Genomic DNA, 25,500 nt, shown 5'->3' on the forward strand with positions numbered 1-25,500 from the left:
CATGTTGTATGTGAAGGACTACAAGTCCCAGCTGTATAATGACACTGCTAAGGGAGTGAATACAAGAGCTACCCTGAGTGACTTGTCTGCCTGCTGGGAGACTCAGCAGCATGTTGTATGTGTAGTACTACAAATCCCAGCTGTATAATGACACTGCTAGTACACACAGGATCTTGCCCCTACCTGCAATGCTCTGCAGAACTTCTCTGCCCAGCATTTGTCTCCTCACTGCCTGCAGCTACACAGTAAACACTTCAGCCCTGAGTCTGTGCAGCTGAAGGGGTTAAGAATCCCGGGAGAGAGCAATAAGCAGCAGCTGGCAGTGCAGGGGGGCGTGGCCAGCACAGTGACCTCTCCTGTACAGATCTCTCAGGCTTGTGCACCAAACATTATCAGAGCAGGGAGAGAAGCTGACATCACAGGTCATGTGACCCTCAGTGGAATCTGAGAAAGCAGCCCCTGGAGATAGTGAGTTCATTGGAAAGCTGTTACATTTGCCTAGTTAGAAACATTGAAAGAATAAAAAAAAACTCGGACACCCGCTTTAAATATTTTTTTTTTAATACTATATCCATCATCTAATGGCACAAAAGAAAGGTGTAAAGTGTCCAGTGAAAAATAATATCAAATACATGTAGGGTGGCTCAGAAAGGAATCAGATTGCTACAACTGAAACATTGGCCTGGTAAGAAAGGGGGATAAACACTCTGGTAATGAAGTGGTTAAATGGGTAACCCCTGAAAGTCAGTCATTTACAAGTAATGAGGAAGTATAACCCCCTGTGTCAGTCTGGCTCTTCTGTGTGCTGGAGTGGGATGCATCTAATTTATGAAGAGACCCCTCATCTCTGGCCTGGCCAGAAACAAATCTACTCCATATAGTGGCTGGCATAGGCCTGTAATTATTATGTTTGGCCAGCAGATGGCAGCATTGTACAGAATATGGAATATGTTGTCAGTTTTATCAGTATAGGACATTACCTGGAAAATCAATACATACCTCCCAACTTCTGAAAAGGCCAAGCGTGGACGTAGCACACCGCGGCATGCCTTTTCTGCTCTGTTTACCTGCTCGCCTCAGCAGTTGCAGTGGTGAGCAGATGTAATTACAAGTATGGCTTCCCTATTCACTTCTATAGAATGGCTCTGTAGTATTCTCTTCAAACAGCTGATCGGCGGGGATCCTGGATCCGTATCTCTGTTTCGCGGGCCCGAAAAAAATTTGTACGTCATATTCTTGTCAGTAGGACAGTTCTATAGAGGGCAGGACGTACCAATCCACAAAATGCGGAATGCACGCTGCCGGTATTCGTGTTTTTCAGATTCGCAATTTACAGACTGCAAAAATGGCAACGGCTGTGTTCAGTAGTGTTTCCGGGTTACGTTTTTCTGTCTGGCATACAGTATACAGTAGTTACATAGAAAAAATTGGGCTGGGCATAACATTTTCAATAGATGGTTCTGCAAAAACGGAACGGATACGAAAGACATACCGAGTACATTCCATATGTGTTCCGTTATTTTTTGCAGAACCATTGACTTGAATGGAGCCACGGAACGTGATTTGCGGGCAATAATAGGACATAAAAACGGAAGTACAGAAACGGAATGCATATGGAGTACATTCCGTTTTTTATTTTGCGGAACCATTGAAATGAATGGTTCCGTATACGGAAAGCACAAAACGTTTGTGTGAACGCGCCCTAAGGGTAAGGCTACATGGTGACATGTGTCGCACAACAGCAAGTCACAGAACAGTTGTGCGACACCAAAGGGTATGGCGACATTTGTTGTGCAAGATTTCATATAATGCATTGCAATGGTATCATCATGCGATAGTCGCAAAATAAAATCAGACTTGGATTTGCATTGCGACGCCATTACATGAAATGTCGCCATGTAGCCATAGCCTAAGGGTGAATGCACACGTTCAGTATTTATACATGCGGGCAATCCGCACTTAAATCCACAGGTGTTCGCAGGGCCAATCCGCATCAATTGGTGCGTATTTACATGCGGATTTGGTACGGATTTTCCGCATGCAGATTTTACTCTCCCCATTGAAGTGAATGGAGAAAATCTGGTCAGGAAAAATAAAATAAATTGACATGCTGAGGATTTTAAATCCACACCACATGTTGAAAAGAATCTGCATTGTGTGCATGAGAATTTCATATTCTCATAGAATACAATGTACATGACCTACCGTGCGGATTTTCCACATGCAAATAATCGTATAAAACCCGCACACAATCCTGATGGGGCGCATTCAGCCTAAGGGTACGGCTGCACAGTCAGGCTTCTGCAGGCAGGAGGGCGTGCTCTGCCTTGTGCGGTCAGCTTCCACCCCCTGCTGCTCATTAGTATTCACACCCTTCCTGTGCCTCTATCCATAGACAGGAGGTCGGCAGTCTGTGTGCACAGGGGCTGAAGCCAGACACAGAGATACACAATAAAGCAGCCGGAAGAGAAAGCAGAGACTGGTTCCGGGGGTCACAGGACTGCATTCCACTTCCTCCTGCAGGCACATGAAGGCTCTCTGGTCCCTGGAGGTAAGTATACGCTGTATACACTGCTCTGCCTAGACTGGATATATCTGTATGCACGAGTGTTCCCATTCACTGACAGCAAGTCAATCTCTTAAAAACAGCGAAGAAATGAAACGTGAAGTTTGAAGTCAGTTTTGCTTGTTGACAAACTTTTTGTCAAATGTAGTAAATGTTGCACGTTTCGACCTAGCACTTTTGTCTAGAAATGCTGCTGCAGCGGGGTAATGTATCGAATGCACCGGAGGAGACGTGTGCGCCATGTTGAGGGTGGTTTGCACCGAGCCCGGGAGTTGGCATTTTATAAGAGGCGGACAGATGTTTTGTTGGCGGAGCTAAAATGTTTAGCCGGATTTATCATTGCGACTGTTTTGTTTATTTATTGTTTGTAAAAAGTGCAAATTGACGGAACCTTTGTAATAAATAGGATTAGAGTTTAGTAAGGATTTTGTGTAACAAATGGCATGGGACATTTTGCAACTTTGTCACAAAAAGAAGTCTTCAAAAAGTCGCGTCTTAAGGCTAGGGCTACATGGCAATATGTATCACGCGCCAAAAGGGTACAACTACATTGTTGTGCATGTGTCTATGTAATGTCACGCAATGTTTTTTTTATGCCGATTGTCAATGGTGTCGCACTGCAACGCAAATTGGATGGATTTTTTTTTTTTTGCGAAAGTCGTGTCACAGTTGCAGAGCGACACCATTGACTAGCTTTATAAAAAAATTTGCGCAGCTTTTGTGTGACGCATGTCACCATGTAGCCTAAGGCCTTTTGCACACGAACCTTGCGCATCCGTCCCCAATGCACGGGTGGCGGCCGGGACGGATTGAGAGCCATTCAACTTGAATGGGTCCGTGATCCGTCCGCACCACAAGAAAATAAATAAAATAGAACAAGTTCTTTTTTTTTTTTTTTTTTGCGGTGTGGGGGCACAGACAGAAACTCCACGGAAGCGCGCCGTAGTGCTTCTGTGGGGTTCCGATCCATGCTCCCGTTCCGCATGTCCGTGATTGCGAACCCATTCAAGTGAATGGGTCCACATCAATGATGCGGTGTGCACACGGGCTGGTGCGGACCAGCTGTATGCGGGCCGCAATACGGCCACGGGCTCACAACGTTTGTGTGCAAAAGGCCTAATACATTACAACTCAAACTTTTTTACACCTTTTTTTCCTTTACGCCCCCTGTCCTAGAGTGAACTTTTTGCAGTGGCACTAGTTACCCTCGCCCACCTCGCCCACTTCCCGCCAGCTGGAGTCAACGTTGCCGTAACTTAAGCCAAATGTATAAAATGTTGATAAACCAGAAACCTCTTAGTAGAAGACATTTGTCAAGACTTGTTGCACCCCTATTCGAGTGAAAGAGTTACATTTGTTAAATCGGATGTACTGCTATTCGCCTAGTAAATTTACTTTACTCGCTTATATATTCCGCATCACACTGTCCCCAGTGGGGCTCATAATCTAAGGTCCCTATCAGTATGGCTACATGCACACGACCGTATGTTTTTTGCGGACCCATTGAAACGAATGGGTCCGCATACAAAAAAACGGAACGGACACTGAAACAACGTTCGTGTGCATGTAGCCTATGTCTTTGGAGTGTGGGAGGAAACCCACGCAAACACAGGGAGAACATACAAACTCCATGCAGATGTTGTGTCATCTACGTTTACAAATCCGTCAGTCTGTTCCGGCACAGGAACAGCCCGTGAAGTTCACTGGATCCAGCCTACTGACGTTCACTTCCGGTTCCTTTTGACTATAATGGGATCTGGCGGGGATCCAGCAGCTTTATGGCATGCCGGCCTTCAACCTGACAAAAAAGTGGTGCATGCAGAGGAAAACGCAGGTGTGAACTTGGCATAAGGCTACTTTCACACTAGCGTTACTGTCTTCCGGTATTGAGATCAGTCATAGGGTCTCAATATCGGGAAAAAAATGCTTCCGTTTTATCCCCATTCATTGTCAATGGAGACAAAACATAACTGAACAGAACGGAGTGCGCCAGAATGCATTCCGTTCCTTCCTCATACCGATGGAGAGCAGGCAAACAATGAGGGCTGGGTAACACCTTTCTCAGGATTTGGGGTCTCCAAAGGAAAATGTAAAAATAATACTCCAGTGCCATCCGGGAACCCTGCTGCTTGCTTGGACTGAACTTAATCTCCAGATGAATATGGAGTTGATGTCATGCGACGACCACGTCTTCTGTGACTAAACATTTGCATTCAAGGTCTCCAGAGAGCCCACTGGCAAAATGACTCTAAGGACCCCATTTAGGAAAAATGGCTTAAAATAAGAGACATGCTAAGGCTACTTTCACACTAGCGTTCGAGCGGATCAGTTCTGAACGGATCTGCTCATATTAATGCAGACGGAGGCTCTGTTCAGAACGGATCCGTCTGCATTATAACTTAGAAAAATTTCTAAGTGTGAAAGTAGCCTGAGCGGATCCGTTCAGACTTTACATTGAAAGTCAATGGGTGACGGATCCGTGCTCAGATGGTGCGGCCGTAGAGTGCTCAGATGGTGCGGCCGTAGAGTGCTCAGATGGTGCGGCCGTAGAGTGCTCAGATGGTGCGGCCGTAGAGTGCTCAGATGGTGCGGCCGTAGAGTGCTCAGATGGTGCGGCCGTAGAGTGCTCAGATGGTGCGGCCGTAGAGTGCTCAGATGGTGCGGCCGTAGAGTGCTCAGATGGTGCCGCTTCTTACTGATGATCTATCCTCTGCATAGGTCATCAGCATCTGATCAACAGGGGTCTGACACCTGGGACCCCCGCTGATCAGCTGTTTGAGGAGGCAGCGGCGCTCACAGTAGCACAGTGACTTTCTCGCTGCTTCCCGCAGGCCCAGTGACGTCACGGCTATGTCAGGTGGCCTGCTGGAAACATGAGGCTACTGTAAGCGCTGATGCCTTCGCAAACAGCTGATCGGCAAAACAGTGATCAAATAATACCACCATACAGTGCTCGAATTATACCATTGTTAAGTGCTCAAATCACCCCCCACACCCCACACACACACAGAGTTCAACACCATACATTGCACAAACAGTACAACATATAGTGGAGAGCGTCACAGCCAGGGAGAAGGTGAGGGTTTTTTTTGTTTTTGTTTTCTCCCTGGCTGTGACGCTCTGCGCAGTGATTGGACAGCGCTACAGCCAGGGAGAAGGAGACGCCCACTGAGAAACAGGGCAGTCCACTCCTCCCTGTACTGATGCTATTCATTAGCATACAGGGCAGGAAAAGTTAGCGGGCGGCGCCCAGACAAACTAGTAAGCAATATTACATCCCTGCACTATGCCCTACATAACCTGCAAGTTATTTTATAATGTCTAAACCCATGAAATGTCCTCTTTAAATGCCACCATACAGTGCTCAAATATTACTCATATAAAGGGCTCAAATAATACCACCATATTGCAGTTGCATAGAGAACAGAGCCTGTAGGAGTAACAGTAACGTCCCCGTTGCTCCTAGAGACTCATTTGCATATATTAAAACATCATTTTTCTCAGCAATGTGGACACATATGAACATGGAACCATAAAATTATATATGTGTGTATGTATATGTGTGTATGTATATATATGTGTGTATGTATATGTGTGTATATATATATATATATATAATCAAAGAAAATCTGCAGCACTCCTTGAAGTATAAAAAATGTGTAGTTTTATTCACACATGTCAAAAATAAGACAACGTTTCGGTTCTCTCACAGAACCTTTCTCAAGTCAGGTGAACATAAAGTGCATGTGTGCTAGTATAAGTACATCATCACATTGTAACCAATTAATCATCAACCAATACAAAATCAGTGCACTCCCATATTTAAGGCATGTTACAATTCATTCCTTATCTCTATGTGCATAGACGGAGACGACTCACAGTGCTTCTTCAATCATGCTTTCTCATCACCATATTTAGTACATAAAAGTGCATAGAATAAAGTGCAAAGTGCAATATAAGTCCTATATAATAAACTACCTTGCTGTGGTTACATGCGGTGGAACAGAAGGAGACGCCATCTCCTTCTGTTCCACCGCATAAATAAAGAAAACTCTTTGAATGAGAAGGTGTGTCCAAACTTTTGGTCTGTACTGTGTGTGTGTGTATATATATATATATATATATATATATACTGTACAGTTATAAACATGAGAGGTGATATATAGATTGTGAGGTTTCGCTCTGTTAGACAGGATTAGCGGACGCAGTATAGAGGCAGCAATAAGTTCTTTAGATCAAACAGTTCAGTGTTTTATTCACACTTTAGGCAAGTGACAAAACAAGCAGTCATATTCAGTCAGTCACCTTGCGGTGTTGGTGTTAATTCACACCATGCGGCAATTCTGCCTCAAAGAGTCCTTGCTGATAGCAGCACCAACCTGTTTTCATGCCAAACGGGTAGCAAGCCTTCATCCAGACACAAGGCTCCCAGATCCCGACACAGAGACCTGGCTTCTGAGCCCAGCTGCCTATTTAAGGATAGCCAGGTGCTGCCAAAACCCGGACCGGCACTTGAAATCCGGTCCAGTATTTGACCTCACCTGGCTGTAAATCAGCCCAGCAGCACATGCTGCGAGGAAAATGCCTGCCTTGCCAGACAAAACCTCTGACTGTGTCACAATATACTGTACAGTTATAGACAGGAGGGGCGATATATACACAGTTAGGTCCATATATATTTGTACACTGACACAATCTTTTGTATTACCTGTTTACTAAAAAATATAAAAGTTATAGTTATATAATGGACATAAAGTCCAGACTTTTAGCTTTCATTTGAGGGTATCCACATTAAAATTGGATGAAGAGTTTAGGAGTTTTAGCTCCTTTACATGTGGCACTCTGTTTTTATAGAGACCAAAGGTAATTGGACAATTGACTTAAAGGCTGTTTCATTGGCAGGTGTGGGCAATTCCTGCATTATTTTATTCTGAATTAGGCCGAATGGACACGGCCGAGAGCGGTCCGTGGAAACTCGGCCTGGATTCCTGTTCAGAGCAGGAGCGCACGGCGTCATTGGTTGCTATGACGCCGTGCGCTTCATGCCTCCGCTGCTGTACAATAATATAGTGTATTACTGTACAGCAGCGGAGGCATGAAGCGCACGGCGTCATAGCAACCAATGACGCCGTGCGCTCCTGCTCTGAACAGGAATCCAGGACGTGTTACGACGGACCGCTCTCGGCCGCGGAACACGGCCGTGTGTATTCGGCCTTAAGCACATAAAAGGCCTGGAGTTGATTTGAGGTGTGGTGCTTGCATTTTGAAGATTTTGCTGAGAAGTAAACATACGGTCAAAGGAGTTCTCCGTGAAGGTGAAACAAGCCATCCTTCATCTGCGAAAACAGAAAAAAAAATCAGAGAAATTGCTGCACTATTAGGAGCGGCAAAATCTACGGTTTGGTACATCCTAAGATAGAAAGAAATAAAGCACTGGTGACCTCAACAATGCAAAAAGACCTGGACACCCACAGAAGACAACAGTGGTGGATGATCACAGAATAATTACCATGGTGAAGAGAAACCCCTTCACAACAGCCAACCAACACTCTCCAGGATATAGGCATATCAATATCCAAATCTACCATAAAGAGAAGCCTGCATGTAAGTAACTGCAGAGGGTTCACTGCACGATGCAAGCCACTCATAAGCCTCAAGAATAAGAAGGCGAGATTGGACTTTGCCTAAAAAACAGCACACTTCTGGAAGAACATTCTTTGGACAGATGACATTAAAGAGGACCTTTCACTAGTTTAAAAACGAAAAACTAACTATATCTGTGAGCAGAGCGGCGCCCAGGGGTCCCCCCTGCATTTACCAGTATGTCTGGGCGCCGCTCCGTTCGCCCGGTATAGGCTCCGGTGTCTGCAGCTCCCTCTGTTGTACTGGGTGGAGTTTTTGTATTAGCGTTGTCCCTTGCTGCAGCGCTGGCCAATCGTAGCGCACAGCTCATAGCCTTGGACTCCCAGGCTATGAGCTGTGCGCTACGATTGGCCAGCGCTGGTGATGTCCATAAGTTCAAGACTTCAGGCAGTCATTGCCAACAAAGGGTTTTCAACCAAGTATTAGAAATGTAACATTTTATTTACAATTATTTAATTTGTCTAATTACTTTTGATATGAAGGGATTGAGTTTAAAAAATGCTTTAGTTCCTCACATTTCTATCCAATCATTTTGTTCAACCCACTGAATTAAAGCTGAAAGTCTGAACTTCAACTGCATCTGAATTGTTTTGTTCAAAATACATTCTGGTAACGTACAGAACAAAGATTAACCTAACTGTCTGTGGCCATTTAACAAACTGGTGTAAAGTAGAACTAGCTCTGTTGACCATAGCAGCCAATCAGATTCCACCTTTCATTTTCCAAAGGAGCTGTGAAAAATGAAAGTTGGAATCGGGTTGCTATGGGGAACTAAGCCAGTTCTACTTTACACCAGTTTGATAAATGCTAAAATAATAATAATAATCCTCTGGGAGGAGAAGGATGGTGAAGACTCCACATGTTGAGCATCCAGAAGCACGTTTCCCTTTAACCTGTACTTTGGTCTTTATTAAAAAAAATATTGAACCGTTCTGTCACAAAGTGTTAACTGAATCCTACTTATTTACTCTACTTATTTAAGCCACATTGTTATCGGTAAGATAAGGATTGAGCTATAATGAGTGTTTATAAGGTCCGAGATAAGGAGCCGTCAGCTGAGCTGCCTGACGGAAACAGTTAAAATACAGAGCCTGGAGTACTAGAGAATCTCAAGGCTATACAGGGAAAGGTGCTCAAAAGTTTTAATAAAGACCAACTGAAAAAAATTATTTTAGCTCAAAATGAGTACAATGCAATAATAAAAAATTCCCCCCAAAAGTGTTTATAGCCTTTAAGTTTTATGTACCATATGATAGGGTGTCAAATCAGGAAATGGATTCCCACACTGATGCAAAATGGTCATGAAAAACTCACATTGTGTCCGTAGTCCGTCGTGTTAATGTATCCTGAAAGTTCATATTCACAAAAATCCTGATAGTAAAAGCCTCACTAAAGGTATGTTTGTCCTGCTCTTAACAGTACCTACCTAGTGCTGTCAGCACAATGGGCAAAAGAGGCCTACTTCCCATTGACTCCTTGTATCCAATACATGGTTCCTCCTCAACTCCAAGCCACCAGTACAAAAAGTGCAATTCAATTCGGCACCTGATAAAAGGCAGTTTTAAATTTTATTTGCGTCTCTTTAAAGTCCACAAAAACATAGTGAAGTGTAAATCCGGCTTACGCATTCTGAACACAGTATGTGTTCCTAGTAATAGCAGTAAAAAAAGTCCAGATATAAAGGATACGTCCATTACTGGCATCTATTAAAGGGGTTCTCTCATCATGGACAATGGGGGAATATCGCTGGATATGCCCCCATTGTCTTATAGGTGTGGGTTCCACGGCCCCTGCTCCCATTCATTTCTATGGGGCCGACGGAAATAGCCGAGCCAGTGAAAATGAGGGGCTTCACTTGCGGGGCTCCGTTCTCGGTATAGCTGCGGGTCCCAGCGGTGGGACCTGCACCTATAAGACAATATCCTAGCCAAATGCCCCCATTGTCCACGATGAGACAACCCCTTTAAGGATGTGTTTACAGGTCTAGCAATTGTGGGCCCTTAACTGTTAACCCCTTCACCGCGTATTTAAATGCAAATAATATTGAGATAATTATAGTAATATAAAATATTAATGTTTATAAGGGATATGGATAATGCTGGGGTGACGACGGTTTCGATTTCTGTATAACAGGTACACATTGGAATGAAAAACGTTCTAAAAAAAATCCAGCTGAATCAAGCCATGTAGCAACTCCCAAAGACAACCTAGGTGTAGATTTGCTCCTATGATTCATGCATAAATGCCTCACAATAAGTCACCCCTTATTTAAAGGAAAATGAGAATACCCAATCTCAATTATAGAACATAATATCTTGTCTCAAATTTAAACTTTGAAGAATTCTGCTGTGGAAAATCCAAAATGCCTCCCTATCTCGGCGGGTTCTTATTAGATCACCTCTGCGAATTGACTTTCTTAGGCCTCTTGCACATGAACGTATTTTCTTTCCGTGTCTTTTCCGTCTTTTTTGCGGACCGTATACAGAACTATTTATTTCAATGGGTCTGCAAAAAAAACTAAAGATACTCTGTGTGCATTCAGTTTCTTTATGTCCGTTCCGCAAAAAAAATAGAACATGTCCTATTAATGTCTGCATTACCGACAAGTATAGTACTGTTTTATTATGGGCCAGCTGTTCTGTTCCGCAAAATACGGAATGCACACAGACTTCATTCGTATTTTTGTTTGCGGATCCGTTTTTTGTTGACCGCAAAATACATACTGTCGTGTGCAAGAGGCCTAACACTTGAAGTGAGTTACTGATCTGTTGAGACATGTAATGAAATGCTGAGTTAGGCTAGGTCTACACGACGACATTTGTCGCGCGACAGATAGGGCGCAACAGTTGTCGCGCAACATTTTGTTGCACCAATGTCGCGCGACAATTTTTATAATGGCAGTCTATGGTGTCGCACTGCAACATGCGACATACTGCGACGCGACAGTCGCAGAAAAATCCATCTTGAATGGATTTTCTGCGACTGTCGCGTCGCAGTTGCAGCATGTCGCATGTTGCAGTGCGACACCATAGACTGTCCATTATAAAAATTGTCGCGCGACATTGGTGCAACAAAATGTCGCGCGACAAATGTCGTCGTGTAGACCTAGCCTAAGACTTGAAATATTCTGCCTCTCCCGACTGGATGCATAATTTACCCCTTCTACCCCGGGCCAGTTTTCACCTTCCTGCCCAGGCCATTTGCCATTTAAAAAAAAATTTACAAAACAATTTGGAAAAATGCACAATTTTTTTACATTTCAATTTATCTACTTTTAAGACAGATAGTAAAAATATAATATTTATCAGTCATCTTTACCCGTATGTCTACTTTATGTTGGCATAATCTTGTAAATGTCATAAAAAAATTTTTAGGATGTTAAAAGGCTTAGAAGTTTAGAAGCCATTTTTCACATTTTCAGCAAAATTTCCCAAATCAATTTTTAAGCACCAATTCCGATATAAAGTGAATTTTGAGGAGCTTACGTAATGGAAACCACCCATAAATTACCCCATTTTAGAAACGACACCCCTCAAATTATCGAAAAACTGTTACAAACTTTGTTAACCCTTTAGGTGTTCCACAAGAATTAAAGGAAAACGGAGGCGAAATTTCAAATTTTCATTTTTTTTAATGCAGATTTTTCATTTTAATCAATTTTTTTTTATTGCAACACAGCAAAAAAACCTCAATATGTATTAGGCCTCTTGCACACGAACGTGTGCGCCTCGTTGCCGTATTGCGGACCGCATTTGCGGATCCGCAATACACGGGTGCTGTTCTGTGGGCATTCCACATCACGGATGTGGACCCATTCACTTCAATGGGTCCGCAAATCCGGAGATGCAGAATGGTGTGGAACGGAAGCACGGAACTGAACCCTACGGAAGCACTACGGAGTGCTTCCGTGAGGTTTCATCCCGTACTTCCGTTCCGCAAAAAGATAGAACATGTCCTATCTTTTTGCGGAACGGCTGGATTAAAGTGAATGGGTCCGCGATCCGCTGTGGCTGCCCCACAGACTGTGCTCGTGCATTGCGGCCTGCATTTTGCAGGCCGCAGCACGAACATGGGATCTTGTTGAAAAATGCAGGGTCTTCCCTGAAAGAGATGACGTCTGGATGGGAGCATATGTTGTTCTAGAACCTGAATATATTTTTCTGCATTGATGGTGCCTTTCCAGACATGCAAGCTGCCCATGCCACACGCACTCATGCAACCCCATACAATCAGAGATGCAGGCTTCTGAACTGAGCGTTGATAACAACTTGGGTTGTCCTTGTCCTCTTTGGTCCGGATGACATGGCGTCCCAGATTTCCAAAAAGAACTTTGAATCGTGACTCGTCTGACCACAGAACAGTCTTCCATTTTGCCACACTCCATTTTAAATTATCCCTGGCCCAGTGAAAACGCCTGAGCTTGTGGATCTTGCTTAGAAATGGCTTCTTCTTTGCACTGTAGAGTTTCAGCTGGCAATGGCGGATGGCGCGGTGGATTGTGTTCACTTGACAATGGTTTCTGGAAGTATTCCTGAGCCCATGCTGTGATTTCCTTTAGGCTGAGTTCACACGAGCGTGACAGATTAGGTCCGGATGCGTTCAGGGTGCGATCAGTTAAACTCGCACCATTTTGCAAGCAAGTTCAGTCAGTTTTGGCTGCAATTGCGTTTAGTTGTTCAGTTTTTTCCGCGCGGGTGCAATGCGTTTTGATGCGTTTTTCACGCGCGTGATAAAAAAACTGAAGGTTTACAAACAACATCTCCTAGCAACCATCAGTTAAAAACGCATCGTACCCGCACCTGCTTGCAGATGCAATGCGTTATTCACGCAGCCCCATTCACTTCTATGGAGCCAGGGCTGCGTGAAAAACGCAGAATATAGAACATGCTGCGATTTTAAAGCATTGCAGAAGTGATGCATGAAAAAAAACGCTCATGTACACAGCCCCATTGAAATGAATGGGTCAGGATTCAGTGCAGGTGCAATGCGTTCACCTACTGCATTGCACCCGCGCGGAAATCTCGCCCGTGTGAACGCAGCCTTACAGTAGCATTACGGTTTGTGGTGCAGCGTCGTTTAAGGGCCCGGAGATCACGGGCATCCAGTATGGTTTTACGGCCTTGACCCTTACGCACAGAGATGGTTCCAGATTCTCTGAATCTTCGGATGATGTTATGCACAGTTGATGATGATAGATGCAAAGTCTTTGCAATTTTTCGCTGGGTAACACCTTTCTGATATTGCTCCACTATCTTTCTGCGCAACATTGTGGGAATTGGTGATCCTCTACCCATCTTGGCTTCTGAGAGACACTGCCACTCTGAGAAGCTCTTTTTATACCCAATCATGTTGCCAATTGACCTAATTAGTGTTAATTGGTCTTCCAGCTCTTCGTTATGCTCAAATTTACTTTTTCCAGCCTCTTATTGCTACTTGTCCCAACTTTTTTGGGATTTGTTGACACCGTGAAAATTTTAATCAACGTATTTTTCCTTTAAAATGATACATTTACTCAGATTAAACGTTTGATCTGTCATCTACGTTCTATTACAAATAAAATATTGACATTTGCCATCTCCACATCATTGCATTCAGTTTTTATTCACAATTTGTTTAGTGTCCCAACTTTTTGGGAATCCGGTTTGTACATAAATACCCCATATGTGGCGGTAAACTGCTCTATTGGTATGTGGCAGTGGTCAGAAGGAAAGGAGCGCCATATGAATTTTGGAGGAAGATTTTGCTAAAATGTTTTTTGGGCACCATTTTGTATTTGAAGAGACCCTGACATATCTCTACAGTAGTGCTCCATCCAGTGTGCTCACTCAAAGTAACCAAATCTAACCAGGACACACATCCAGGAGACTCAAGGTTCGAGCATTTAAAAGGTCCCATGTTCATATGTGTCTGCACTGCTGAGAAAAATGATGTTTTAATATATGCAAATTAGCCTCTAGGAGCAATGGGGGCGAGTCTCTTGGATGTGTGTCCTGGGTAGATTTTGTTACTTTGAGTGAGCACACTGGATGATGCCTACTACCTATTCTGAATTACAATAAATGTAATCGATAATGTTGTAACTATTGTGACACAGTGAAGGGAGTTGTATGTGGAGGAAGGTATTTTCCTCCCAGTGTGTGCTGCTGGGCTAATTAGCAGTCAGGTAAGGTCAAACACCGGACTGGATCGCAGGTGCCAGTCCGGGTTTTTGTTAACACCTAGCTGCCTTTAAAAGACAGCTGGGATCAGCAGAGGGGATCTCTGTATTGGGATCTGAGGCTTGTGCCGAGGTGGAGGGCTGAGACCTATGTGAGGGGAAACAGACTGACTAAAGCCTGCTGATGGACTCTTGTTGGCAGAACAGGATGCATGGTGTGAACTGACACCAATACTGCAAGGTGACTTTTTTTGCTTGAAAGTGGTTTTTTTGTTCTGTGAACTTTCTAACGTGTGAATAAATACTGAACTTTTGGTTTACAAACTGGTTGGTGCCTCTATACTGCGTCCGCTTATCCTGTTCACCAGAGGGAACCCCCCCACACACACTATTCGCACCTTTGCATAGTTGTGACCCACATCTACAGTGTAGAAACCCATATGGTGGAGCTGGGTTGGTGTACGGCATGTGAGACGGAAGGTAACAGACTAAGTGACAGAATGTTTTCTAAAGTATGTGGTCTCCTTGAGCCATGTTTCAGTCTATCCTGCAGTTTCTCGTCTTCAAAGAGTTTTGGTAAACATTTAAAAAATTTTATTTATTTTTTAAGTAGTGACTTGTTGACTGTACTGCAGTGCAGGACTTGTGCTATCAGCAGTTTAGCTTGGTAAAAACTGCTCACAGATTCCCTTTTTAAAATATTTTTAATATAAAAAAACTTTCCATCTGTGTCGGCAGCTCCTACACTAACCTTGTTCTCTTCTCAGAATGCACCAAGGATGAGGACAGCGTAACCATGGCGGGCATCGAGTGGTTTTATACCAAGTCAAAGGTCCCGATTTGTTTAGCAATAACTGACAGCTGTCACTTTCTGAACAAACTGAAGGATGGCGGCATCCTGTCTGAAGAAGAGGCCTTGGTAAGGATGACCGCTTGGGGGGAGATTTATAAACCCTGGTTAAAGTGACCTTTCAGTTTTTTGTAGCCTCCCATACTTCTCACCATTTTCAAGATCTCTGCTTATTGTCAGTGAATAGAAATTCATGACCATAAAATACACGATTACACATTGGCTGCTTTTTTCCTTGTAATACTACTTTTCCCCAGTAGATGGCTGTCCACTGCTTCCCTACGTGATATCTGCTGATCACTGCAACAGCTTACATTGTTTTCAGTGGGATGCCCATTCGGGACTTGTATTATATTGGAAGTATGACCCAACCAGGTGAATAATCTGCTTCTGTCACAGGAGTTGCAGGGAGACACTAGGAAAGACCATCGCGTGGTGTACGAATGTCTGTGCTGGATAGAGGAGAAGGACATCAGTGCACAAAATTTCCTCGAGTTCTTGTTCCAAAAATCCTTCCTTAAAAAGTATCCAGATCTAAAGCCTGTTTATGCAGGTAAGTTACGTCATCTATTGTCTGGGTGCTTCCGTAGGATAGGTCATCGGTGCTAGGGGTGAGCTAATCAACTTAGGATGAAACATCCGAAGTCGATTCGCATAAAACTTTGCTCTAATACTGTACGGAGCACGAGCGTATATGGAACCATTCATTTCAATGGTTCTGCAAAAAAAACTAATGTACTCGTATGCATTCAGTTTGCGTTTTTTTGTTCCGTTGAAAGATAGAATATGTCCTATTATTGCCCGCAAATCACATTCCGTGGCTCAATTCAAGTCAATGGGTCAGCAAAAAAAATGGAACACATACGGAAATGCATCCGTATGTCTTCCGTATCCGTTCGTTTCCGTTTTTGCGGAACCATCTATTGAAAATGTTACGCCCAGCCCAATTTTTTCTGTGTAATTACTGTATACTGCATATGCCATACGGAAAAACTAAACGGAAACAAAAAAACGGAACAACGGATCAGTGAAAAACGGACCGCTAAACACTAGACATACAGTAGTGTGAAAGAGGCCTTAGAATGTATTGGCTCCGATGAGCCGAAGTTATTGCTTTGCGAAGTCTCACAAGACTTCGCACAATAACTTCATAATTGAATTTGTACTGTAAAAAAACATTTCCCTAAGGCCTCGTGCACACGACCGTAGTTCTGGTCCGCATCCGAGCCGCAGTTTTTGCGGATCGGGTACGGACCCATTCACTTCAATGGGCGCAAAAGATGCGGACAGCACTCTGTGTGCTGTCCGCATCCTTTGCTCCGTTCCATGGCCCGCAAAAAAAATATAACACGTCCTATTCTTGTCCGTTTTGCGGACAAGAATAGGCATTTCTACAATGGGCCGCCCAAATTGCGGAAGGCACACGGACGGCTTCAGTTTTTTGCGGATCCGCAAAAAAAACGGAACGGTCGTGTGCATGTAGCCTAATTCGGGTTCAGTTCCAAAAGGTACCTTGGAACTGAACCAAGTTCGGGAAATGGTTTTTACAGTATAAATCAATTTCTGAAGTTTTTATGCGAAGTCTCGCGAGACTTTGCAAAGTAATAACTTCGGCTCATCGGAGCCAATACAGCGCTCGCTCTGTACAGTATTAAAACTAAGTTTTATGCGAATAGACTTCGGATGTTTCATCCGAAGTCGATTCGCTCATCCCTAATCAGTACCTGATCAGTGGAGGTCTGACTCTCTGCACTGTCGCCGATCAGCTGTTTTGAAGAGCCCCATGCTCCAGAGAGCACCTCGTCCTCTTCCTGGGTGTGACGTCACATTCTATAAATGACATGGCCTGGACTGCAATACCGAGCACAGCCACTATACTATGTGCCCTATCCTGAGGATAGGTCATCAATATTAAACACCCGAGCAACCTATTTAAAGGGGTATTCTCATCATAGGATATGATTACATAACCCGGCTTCATGACCACTGGGTGGTCAAATTTTATAAAGGGGTTGACCCAAGGAAAAAAAAATTCTGGCATTAATTGTTTCAAATCTGTCTGTTCACAAAGAGTAAAATGGGGCTTCTGCAAAAATACTGTAACTTTTTGACGCCATATGGGAGACCTGCACTGGCCTATCCATGTCATTCCCATACAGATGCACCTACAGTAAATGGTTTTCTTTGGCGTATCCCTTTAACCATTGTATAAAGAGGACATGTTCTAACAGCTCTGCTTGCTGGCAGTGAATGCAGTACCCCATACTCCCTAGTGAGCGGTGGTGGTCGGGGGGGTTAGGATGTCCTAACATGGACGCTGTACGTAATAATTATAATAATAATAATAATAATAATAATAATTAATACTCCTTTCATTAATTTTCTGCACAGAATACAAAGCGGGAAAATACCACCATGGCATTCACAGTATGGGGGACGAGGACAAAGACCTGCTGATATTTGCTCAGGACAAAGTTCGGATCTGTTTAACGATCACAAATCGTTTTCCTTTCCTGCATGGATTGCAAGATCTAACAATTCTCTCAGAATCCGAGTCTCTAGTAAGAAATTATATTGCTACAGTATTCTTTTTGGGATTGATTTCATACAGACTGATGGCATCCGTTCACCATAAAGTTCTATTGTAAAAAAAAAAAAAATTATATATATCTAATTTTATTTTTACAATGTACTGTATCCAGATTAGGGCTGCAGCTAATGATTATTTGAATAATCAATTAGTTGTCGATAATTTCATCGATTAACTGGGAAAAACCACCAAAATGACAAAAAAAAGGGGTTTATATGATTTTACTTGAATAATTATGTTCAAAGGCCATATTAAAACAAATTTAGGAGTTGCATAATTAAAATTTTGCATTACAATGTAAAAAAGACACGTTATGGGGGGGATCTGTGGATGGCGCTGTTATGGGGGGGATCTGTGGATGACGCGCTGTTATGGGGGGGATCTGTGGATGACGCACTGTTATGGGGGATCTGTGGATGACGCACTGTTATAGGGGGATCTGTGGATGACGCACTGTTATAGGGGGATCTGTGGATGACGCACTGTTATAGGGGGATCTGTGGATGACGCACTGTTATAGGGGGATCTGTGGATGACGCACTGTTATAGGGGGATCTGTGGATGACGCACTGTTATAGGGGGATCTGTGGATGACGCACTGTTATAGGGGGATCTGTGGATGACGCACTGTTATAGGGGGATCTGTGGATGACGCACTGTTATGGGGGGGATCTGTGGCTGACGCACTGTTATGGGGGGGGATCTGTGGCTGACGCACTGTTATGGGGGGGATCTGTGGCTGACGCACTGTTATGGGGGGGATCTGTGGCTGACGCACTGTTATGGGGGGGCGATCTGTGGCTGACGCACTGTTATGGGGGGGCGATCTGTGGATGGCACTGTTATGGGGAGGGGCGATCTGTGGATGGCACTGTTATGGGGAAGGGCGATCTGTGGATGGCACTGTTATGGGGAGGGGCGATCTGTGGATGACACTGTTATGGGGAGGGGCGATCTGTGGATGACACTGTTATGGGGAGGGGCGATCTGTGGATGACACTGTTATGGGGGGGGCGATCTGTGGATGACACTGTTATGGGGAGGGGCGATCTGTGGATGACACTGTTATGGGGAGGGGCGATCTGTGGATGACACTGTTATGGGGAGGGGCGATCTGTGGATGACACTGTTATGGGGAGGGGCGATCTGTGGATGACACTGTTATGGGGAGGGGCGATCTGTGGATGACACTGTTATGGGGAGGGGCGATCTGTGGATGACACTGTTATGGGGAGGGGCGATCTGTGGATGACACTGTTATGGGGAGGGGCGATCTGTGGATGACACTGTTATGGGGAGGGGCGATCTGTGGATGACACTGTTATGGGGAGGGGCGATCTGTGGATGACACTGTTATGGGGAGGGGCGATCTGTGGATGACACTGTTATGGGGAGGGGCGATCTGTGGATGACACTGTTATGGGGAGGGGCGATCTGTGGATGACACTGTTATGGGGAGGGGCGATCTGTGGATGACACTGTTATGGGGAGGGGCGATCTGTGGATGACACTGTTATGGGGAGGGGCGATCTGTGGATGACACTGTTATGGGGAGGGGCGATCTGTGGATGACACTGTTATGGGGAGGGGCGATCTGTGGATGACACTGTTATGGGGAGGGGCGATCTGTGGATGACACTGTTATGGGGAGGGGCGATCTGTGGATGACACTGTTATGGGGAGGGGCGATCTGTGGATGACACTGTTATGGGGAGGGGCGATCTGTGGATGACACTGTTATGGGGAGGGGCGATCTGTGGATGACACTATATAGCATCGTATGCTATATGTGCCATCCACAGATCTCCCCCTCCCCATAACAGTGTCATCCACAGATCCCCCCCTCCCCATAACAGTGTCATCCACAGATCCCCCCTCCCCATAACAGTGCCATCCACAGATTTCCCAATACACCTGCCACATCAGTATTCAGACTATTCCTTAACTGGCAACTATCTCTCTGCAACTGCCGCGCACTGTGCACTTTGATTGAGAAGGCCAGGTGTTATGACACTTACACTGCCTGGTCCTGTCAGTCAAAGAGTAGTGGGATGGCAGTTGCAGAGACAGCAGACCCTCTAGGTGTAATGGCAACGCCCCCGTTGCTCCTAGAGGCTCATTTGCATATATTACAAACATATTTTTTTCTCTGCAATATGGACACATATGAACATGGCCGGGACCAACACAGATGCCTTCAGCTGCCAAGTGCACATGTAACAGGTCAGCCAGTGTCATAGGTACAAATGGGCCTTAATTATCACTTGCTTTTTTTTTTTTTTTATTCATTTTTAGTTATTTTTTGTCTTTTTAATTCACAGGGCTGTATAATCATTTTTTTCCACCACTGTTTGTGCAACTTTTAGAATTTTTTTTTGGGTGGAGAAAAAAAATATATATAAAAAAACCCCACAATTTTGGCTGCCAATGTTTTATACAGTTTTCATTTCACACTAATAATACCTGCTAAAGGGGTTACTCAAGACTCATACAGACCAGACCAAGAGCGGCCAACCTGCGGTGATGATCATACTTACCTGGTCCCCGCCGCCGCCGTTGGGTTTTTGTCTCTCCCTGGCCGTCTCTCTCTGCAGAGCTGAAATCAACATCCGTCACTTGGGCGATATGTGACCACTGCAGACTATCAAAGGCTACAGCGGTGAAGTGTGACGCAAGGAGAGCAGGTCACCACTGCGGGCTGTGATTGGCTACAGTGGTCATTCGTTCCCCTGTCGACAGATGTTGATCTCAGCGCTGCAAAGAGGGGAAGATCCGGCCTGGGAGCAACAGAGACCAAACCCAGCAGCAGGAGCCAGGTAAGTATGATCGCCACTGTGGGTCAGCCACTCTAGGAGGTCTGTATTAGTCTTGGATAACTGATTTAATTATTTTTTTAATTCCTAGTAAGTGTTTTTTATCTAATAAATGTCAACAAATATGTATTTTATACTAAATATATAATGGTATACATTTTTTATTACATTAAGGGATTACTATTTAACATCATTTTATGTTATATTTATATTAGCAAACTCCTGTATGCTGATTCGTCTGTGCCACTGTGATGGTGGCTGTGGTTAGGGCAACATTTAGTGCACCCTAACAAAAGGCTAACTGAATAGACAGCCTTTCTAGGTTCCCTATACTGGGATACAACAAACTAGCATTACAAAACAGTAATGGTTCCTCCCCATCTTTGCTCCACTTCATATACCGGCAGCCTTTCGCACTTAAACATCGACCAGTGGCAATTTACGATACAAAAGTGCTTCTCTGAAACCATCTTCTTCTTTATTCAATTTTGCTAAAAGCGGTACAATGTGATCTTAATTTTTTAAACCTACGCGTTTTGAGCTACCTCTAAGCTCTTGCAATGTGAACAAGAGCTCAGGAGGAGCTCGAAACGCGTAGAGTGACCCCACATTGTACGGCTCTTATGAAAAGTCAATAAAGAAGAAGATGGTTTTATAGAAGTGCTGAAATCTTTCTTTCTTATACTGGGATAAACCGGTCCACGATTGTGTCACTGGTGATCCAGTCAAAAAGAAGATCATAAGTGACCACAGAGATCAAATAGTTAAATGGTGAGAACTGGTGGTTCTTCTAGTCCTGTACATTACAGCAAGAGCTCAGCTCTCATTAGACAAATGGCTACTCGCTCTAAATTGGCCTGGGACTCGTGTACAGGGCTATACTTGCCATATCTCCTGAAATGTCCTCCTAATGGACAGAGCTGTGTGGTTACAGCACCAAAGCTACTCAGGAAAACGGGATCAGCAGGGGTGGAGGGTGTCGAAACCACCTTCCCCTGGATCAGATTTTGGTTGCCTATCCTGAGGACAGGCCGCCAATATCAAAATTTTGAACAACCCATTTAATATTACAGTGTGGGCTTTATGTTACAGCTGACAACCTGCTACAATTATCAAGATCGGTGCTAACTCCGATCCTGGCTGTTTAATCCCTTAGATGGATCCGCCAATGCTGACCATAGTATCTAAATGGTTTTACAGAAGGTGGAGGCTCCATTTGTAAGCCCATTGGCACCCTGGGCTGTGTCTGTCCTGGACATCTGCCTAGCAATATGATGTTGAAAGGCATCTGGTCAGGATATGTACAACATACGGTTGGAAGAAGATGCCAAGTAAGGGATGTATTAGTACAGGGGTAGGCAACCTCCGGCACTCCAGCTGTTGTGAAACTACAACTCCCAGTATGCATACTTGCCCTGCTCTTGTAAAAACTCTCATAGAAATGAATGGAGCATGCTGGGAATTGTAGTTTCACAACAGCTGGAGTGCCGAAGGTTGCTGATCCCTGTATTAGTGTAATGGTGTTTGCCATAACAAGAAAGAACAAGTTGAAGGCTACAGTTGCCGTGTGTGAACACGTCATAGCTAAAGCCGGATCCATGACAATATCCAGAACTGATGGCTTTAATGGAGAGATCATTCTAACCCTTACACAATGCACTGTCTATCTTTTACAGAAACTGCAGGCAGATGAGAGGCCTGTCTCTCGTGTCATATATGAATCTTTGTCATTAATAGAGAAGAAGGACATGAAATTAAATATAGTGTTTGAGTACATATTCCAGCCCTGTTACCTGAAGCTGTATCCTGGCCTACAGGACGTATTACAAGGTACATTGACTTCCATCTACTACATATTCCTTACACTGATGAGGGGATATGGAGTGTTAATCTCATTGACTTATTGCACCTATAAACTGTAATACTTACTGGATCATTCAGGTGTAATCTGCGGCAGGAGAAGATCTTGTGCAAGAGAGGGAGTTAAGAATTATCCCCACCAACCTCATTCTACAAATAGCTGTTGGATGGATAGTCATTCCTTTTAGATACCCTCTGATCCACAACATTAAAGGGACACTGACAGGCCCAATAACCATAATTAGCTGTACATATCCATGCACAGGTCTTCTAATGTGCATTAAAAACATATAAGTATCCCCCCTGTCCACATTATGAATACAGTAAACCCACGTTTTATAACCTGAAGTAATCGCTGTTCCTTCTGCCCAAGGGGCAAGGTTTCAGCTTCTCTTGCGCCCAGCCAGCATCAGCCCAACAGCCGTTTTAAAGCGCCGCCCAGCTCCTCAATATTCACTTAGCTGGGCGGCTTCTGCAGTCCCCGACCTTCCGAGATCCGGTGCATGCCCAAAAGAAAGATATGCATGCCGGGCGCATGCGCAGAAGCTGAAAGCGAGTCCGATGCCCATAGCTTTCTATTGGGCATGCGCCGGATCTCGGAAGGTTGGGGACAGCAGAAGCCGCCCAGCGAAGTGAATATTGATGAGCTGGGCAGCGGTTGGGCTGATGCTGGCTGGGCGCAAGAGAAGCTGAAAAGAACAGCGATAAGTTCAGGTTATAAAACGTGGGTTTACTGTATTTATAATGTGGACAGGGGGGATACTTATGTTTTTAATGCACATTAGAAGACCTGTGCATGGATATGTACAGCTAATTATGGTTATTGGGCCTGTTGGTGTCCCTTTTAAAGTGTGCCTAAATCCAAAATGTAAAATTTCCCATGTCCCCAAAATCAGGGATTGAATTCTTAAGATTTTGTTTAATATATATATGTATGTATGTATGTATGTATGTATGTATGTGTATATGTTGTTCAGACCCAGGAATGTGCATATCCTACAAATCCATAAGACAAAGGACCAAGTCTAGGGTGATCCCATCTCCCTTGCTGCTGGGTAGATGTAAAGGATTCTCTTTTATATAGTCAACAGCACCAAACCTTCTGGTCCATTTTGGCTTTGCATCATAAGTTTGTAATAACAGATGGCAAATTTGTTGCAGAGCATATGTATTTATGCAAGCCCTGTAAGGTGCAGGTGGATGGGCAATACTTGTATTTGTCTTGTTTGTATTCATTGTTATGTCAAAATCATTTTGGTTTTCAATTGGTCTTTATTTAAAATATGGAGTCCTTTTTTTTTCTGTACAGAGCCGAGATGCTGGAACTAAATTGTATCTCTGCTCAGTCAGGCAGGGAGCTGATGGGCTCCTTATCTCTGCTCTCAGACCTTGTAAACGCTCAATCCTTACCTTGGGCCTGTAGTATACCAACAGATTATCTGACCAATATCTGTCCAACAGAAATATATATATATATATATATATATCTGTCCAACAGATGTATAACAAAAGATCTCTGTGTGTAATTGGCCATCTAACCAATAAATTGGTCAGAAAAGCTGTCATGTAATTTGTTGGTCTATTGCAGCTTTTACTGATAAGAATGTGGCTTAAATAAGGAGATTGTCTTGACCAGGACCACAACCCTACATGCATTGAAGCAACTGCCATGTGATTGGTTGACTAGATAATCGCATTAATGAGAAATAGAACAGGTGTTCCTAATAATTCTTTGGGTGAGTGTATGTGCAATAATCAATCTATGTTCTGGAGGAAATTTGTCGATGCCCAACAGAAGTAGAGCCAGTTGTGTTGTGGTAGGGGAAGAATTACCGTATGTATCCGCTTGCTGGGTCGACCTATTGCTCATGTGTACAGGAGGTAATAGTATCTCCCAAGGCCACCAGGACCTCCCCTATTTTTATCTTTCAGAAGGAAGAAAATATAATATTTGAAAAGTTTTGGTGGGTTAGAATGAGAAATATGCTTCTCTTGAACACATATAATTTCACATTTTTGCTCTTTTAAATGGGGAGGTTTCTTTTAAATGGGGAATTTAATCCCCTGATATTCATGGACAAGATAGAGGGTCAATAATGCAGCTTGCGTTAAGAACACATCGATATGAGGATGCCTGTGGGAGACTCTACCAAGCCCACAACCCGAAAGCGGCTAACTCTAAATCAATAGCCATCACTAGGTGATATGTGTTACCATAGACTGCAGATAGGACAAGAAGCAAAACAGTGTACATAACAATCAAAACTAGTATAATGGTACAGTATGCTACGGTATATATGGGGTGTAAATATCTCAGCAAACGTGAGGCACAGCAAGTATAATATACAGAACTGCTCACTTATAAGAGTTACTCGGGATCAAGTTGGGTGAACTGTAGACCATTCCTCGGCGATATGAGGTGATGCCAGCTTGCTTCCTCTAAGGGACAGGATTTCCAAAATCCCTTTTAATTACTTCAGTAGGTCAAATCGCGTCTCAGGAGTTTTGATGGTATGGGTGGAACCGTTGCGAGATAGAAGAATCTTGCCCGGAAATCCCCATCTGTATGGAATGTTGCTTTGGGGTAAAATCCGGGTTTACGAGAGAAATGTAATTCTTGGTTGCAACTGATAGGCCGGTAAAAAGTTTAATTTCAGTATAGGGTATAGACCATTTCTGGGCTTTCCTTGTTTTGTTAAGCAATTGCTCCTTTTATATGAAAGTAGTGATATATGGTACCAGAGAAGAGCTAGAAATCGATTTCGCGATTCTCCTGAATATGATGTTATTCCTTCTACTCCAGTCTTCTAGGTCTACAATTTTTGCTTGTCGCACATCAGTAGTATCTTCCATAGAATTATGTGAATCCACAAGCTCATTGTAAGAGGAGGCAAAAGTCATTTTAGATTCAGTAGTAAAGAGACCCTTCCCCCAGGTTCATGAAGAGACTGCTGGAATGGAGATATAGCTTAAGTCCTTTTGTATATAGAATTGCGCAACGCTGAGAGCATTTTTTTCAGT

At 43.8% G+C, this 25,500-nt stretch overlaps 1 protein-coding gene across 6 annotated transcripts in view; it reads left to right on the plus strand.

Moving 5' to 3' along the window:
- The first annotated feature begins 2,403 nt into the window (after positions 1 to 2,403).
- Positions 2,404 to 25,500, plus strand: part of LOC122939791 — a 106,388-nt gene continuing 83,291 nt past the window's right edge. For all 6 annotated transcript variants that reach the window (XM_044295927.1, XM_044295965.1, XM_044295955.1 and 3 more), the window contains exons 1-5: positions 2,404 to 2,551; positions 15,134 to 15,285; positions 15,616 to 15,769; positions 17,608 to 17,777; positions 22,296 to 22,449. In XM_044295927.1, coding sequence (XP_044151862.1) covers positions 15,163 to 15,285; positions 15,616 to 15,769; positions 17,608 to 17,777; positions 22,296 to 22,449 — 601 coding nt within the window. In that variant the 5' untranslated portion in view covers positions 2,404 to 2,551; positions 15,134 to 15,162. The remainder of the gene's footprint in view (positions 2,552 to 15,133; positions 15,286 to 15,615; positions 15,770 to 17,607; positions 17,778 to 22,295; positions 22,450 to 25,500) is intronic.

This window comes from Bufo gargarizans, chromosome 1 (genome assembly GCF_014858855.1).
Source record: "Bufo gargarizans isolate SCDJY-AF-19 chromosome 1, ASM1485885v1, whole genome shotgun sequence".
In the NCBI taxonomy this organism is placed as follows: domain Eukaryota; kingdom Metazoa; phylum Chordata; class Amphibia; order Anura; family Bufonidae; genus Bufo; species Bufo gargarizans.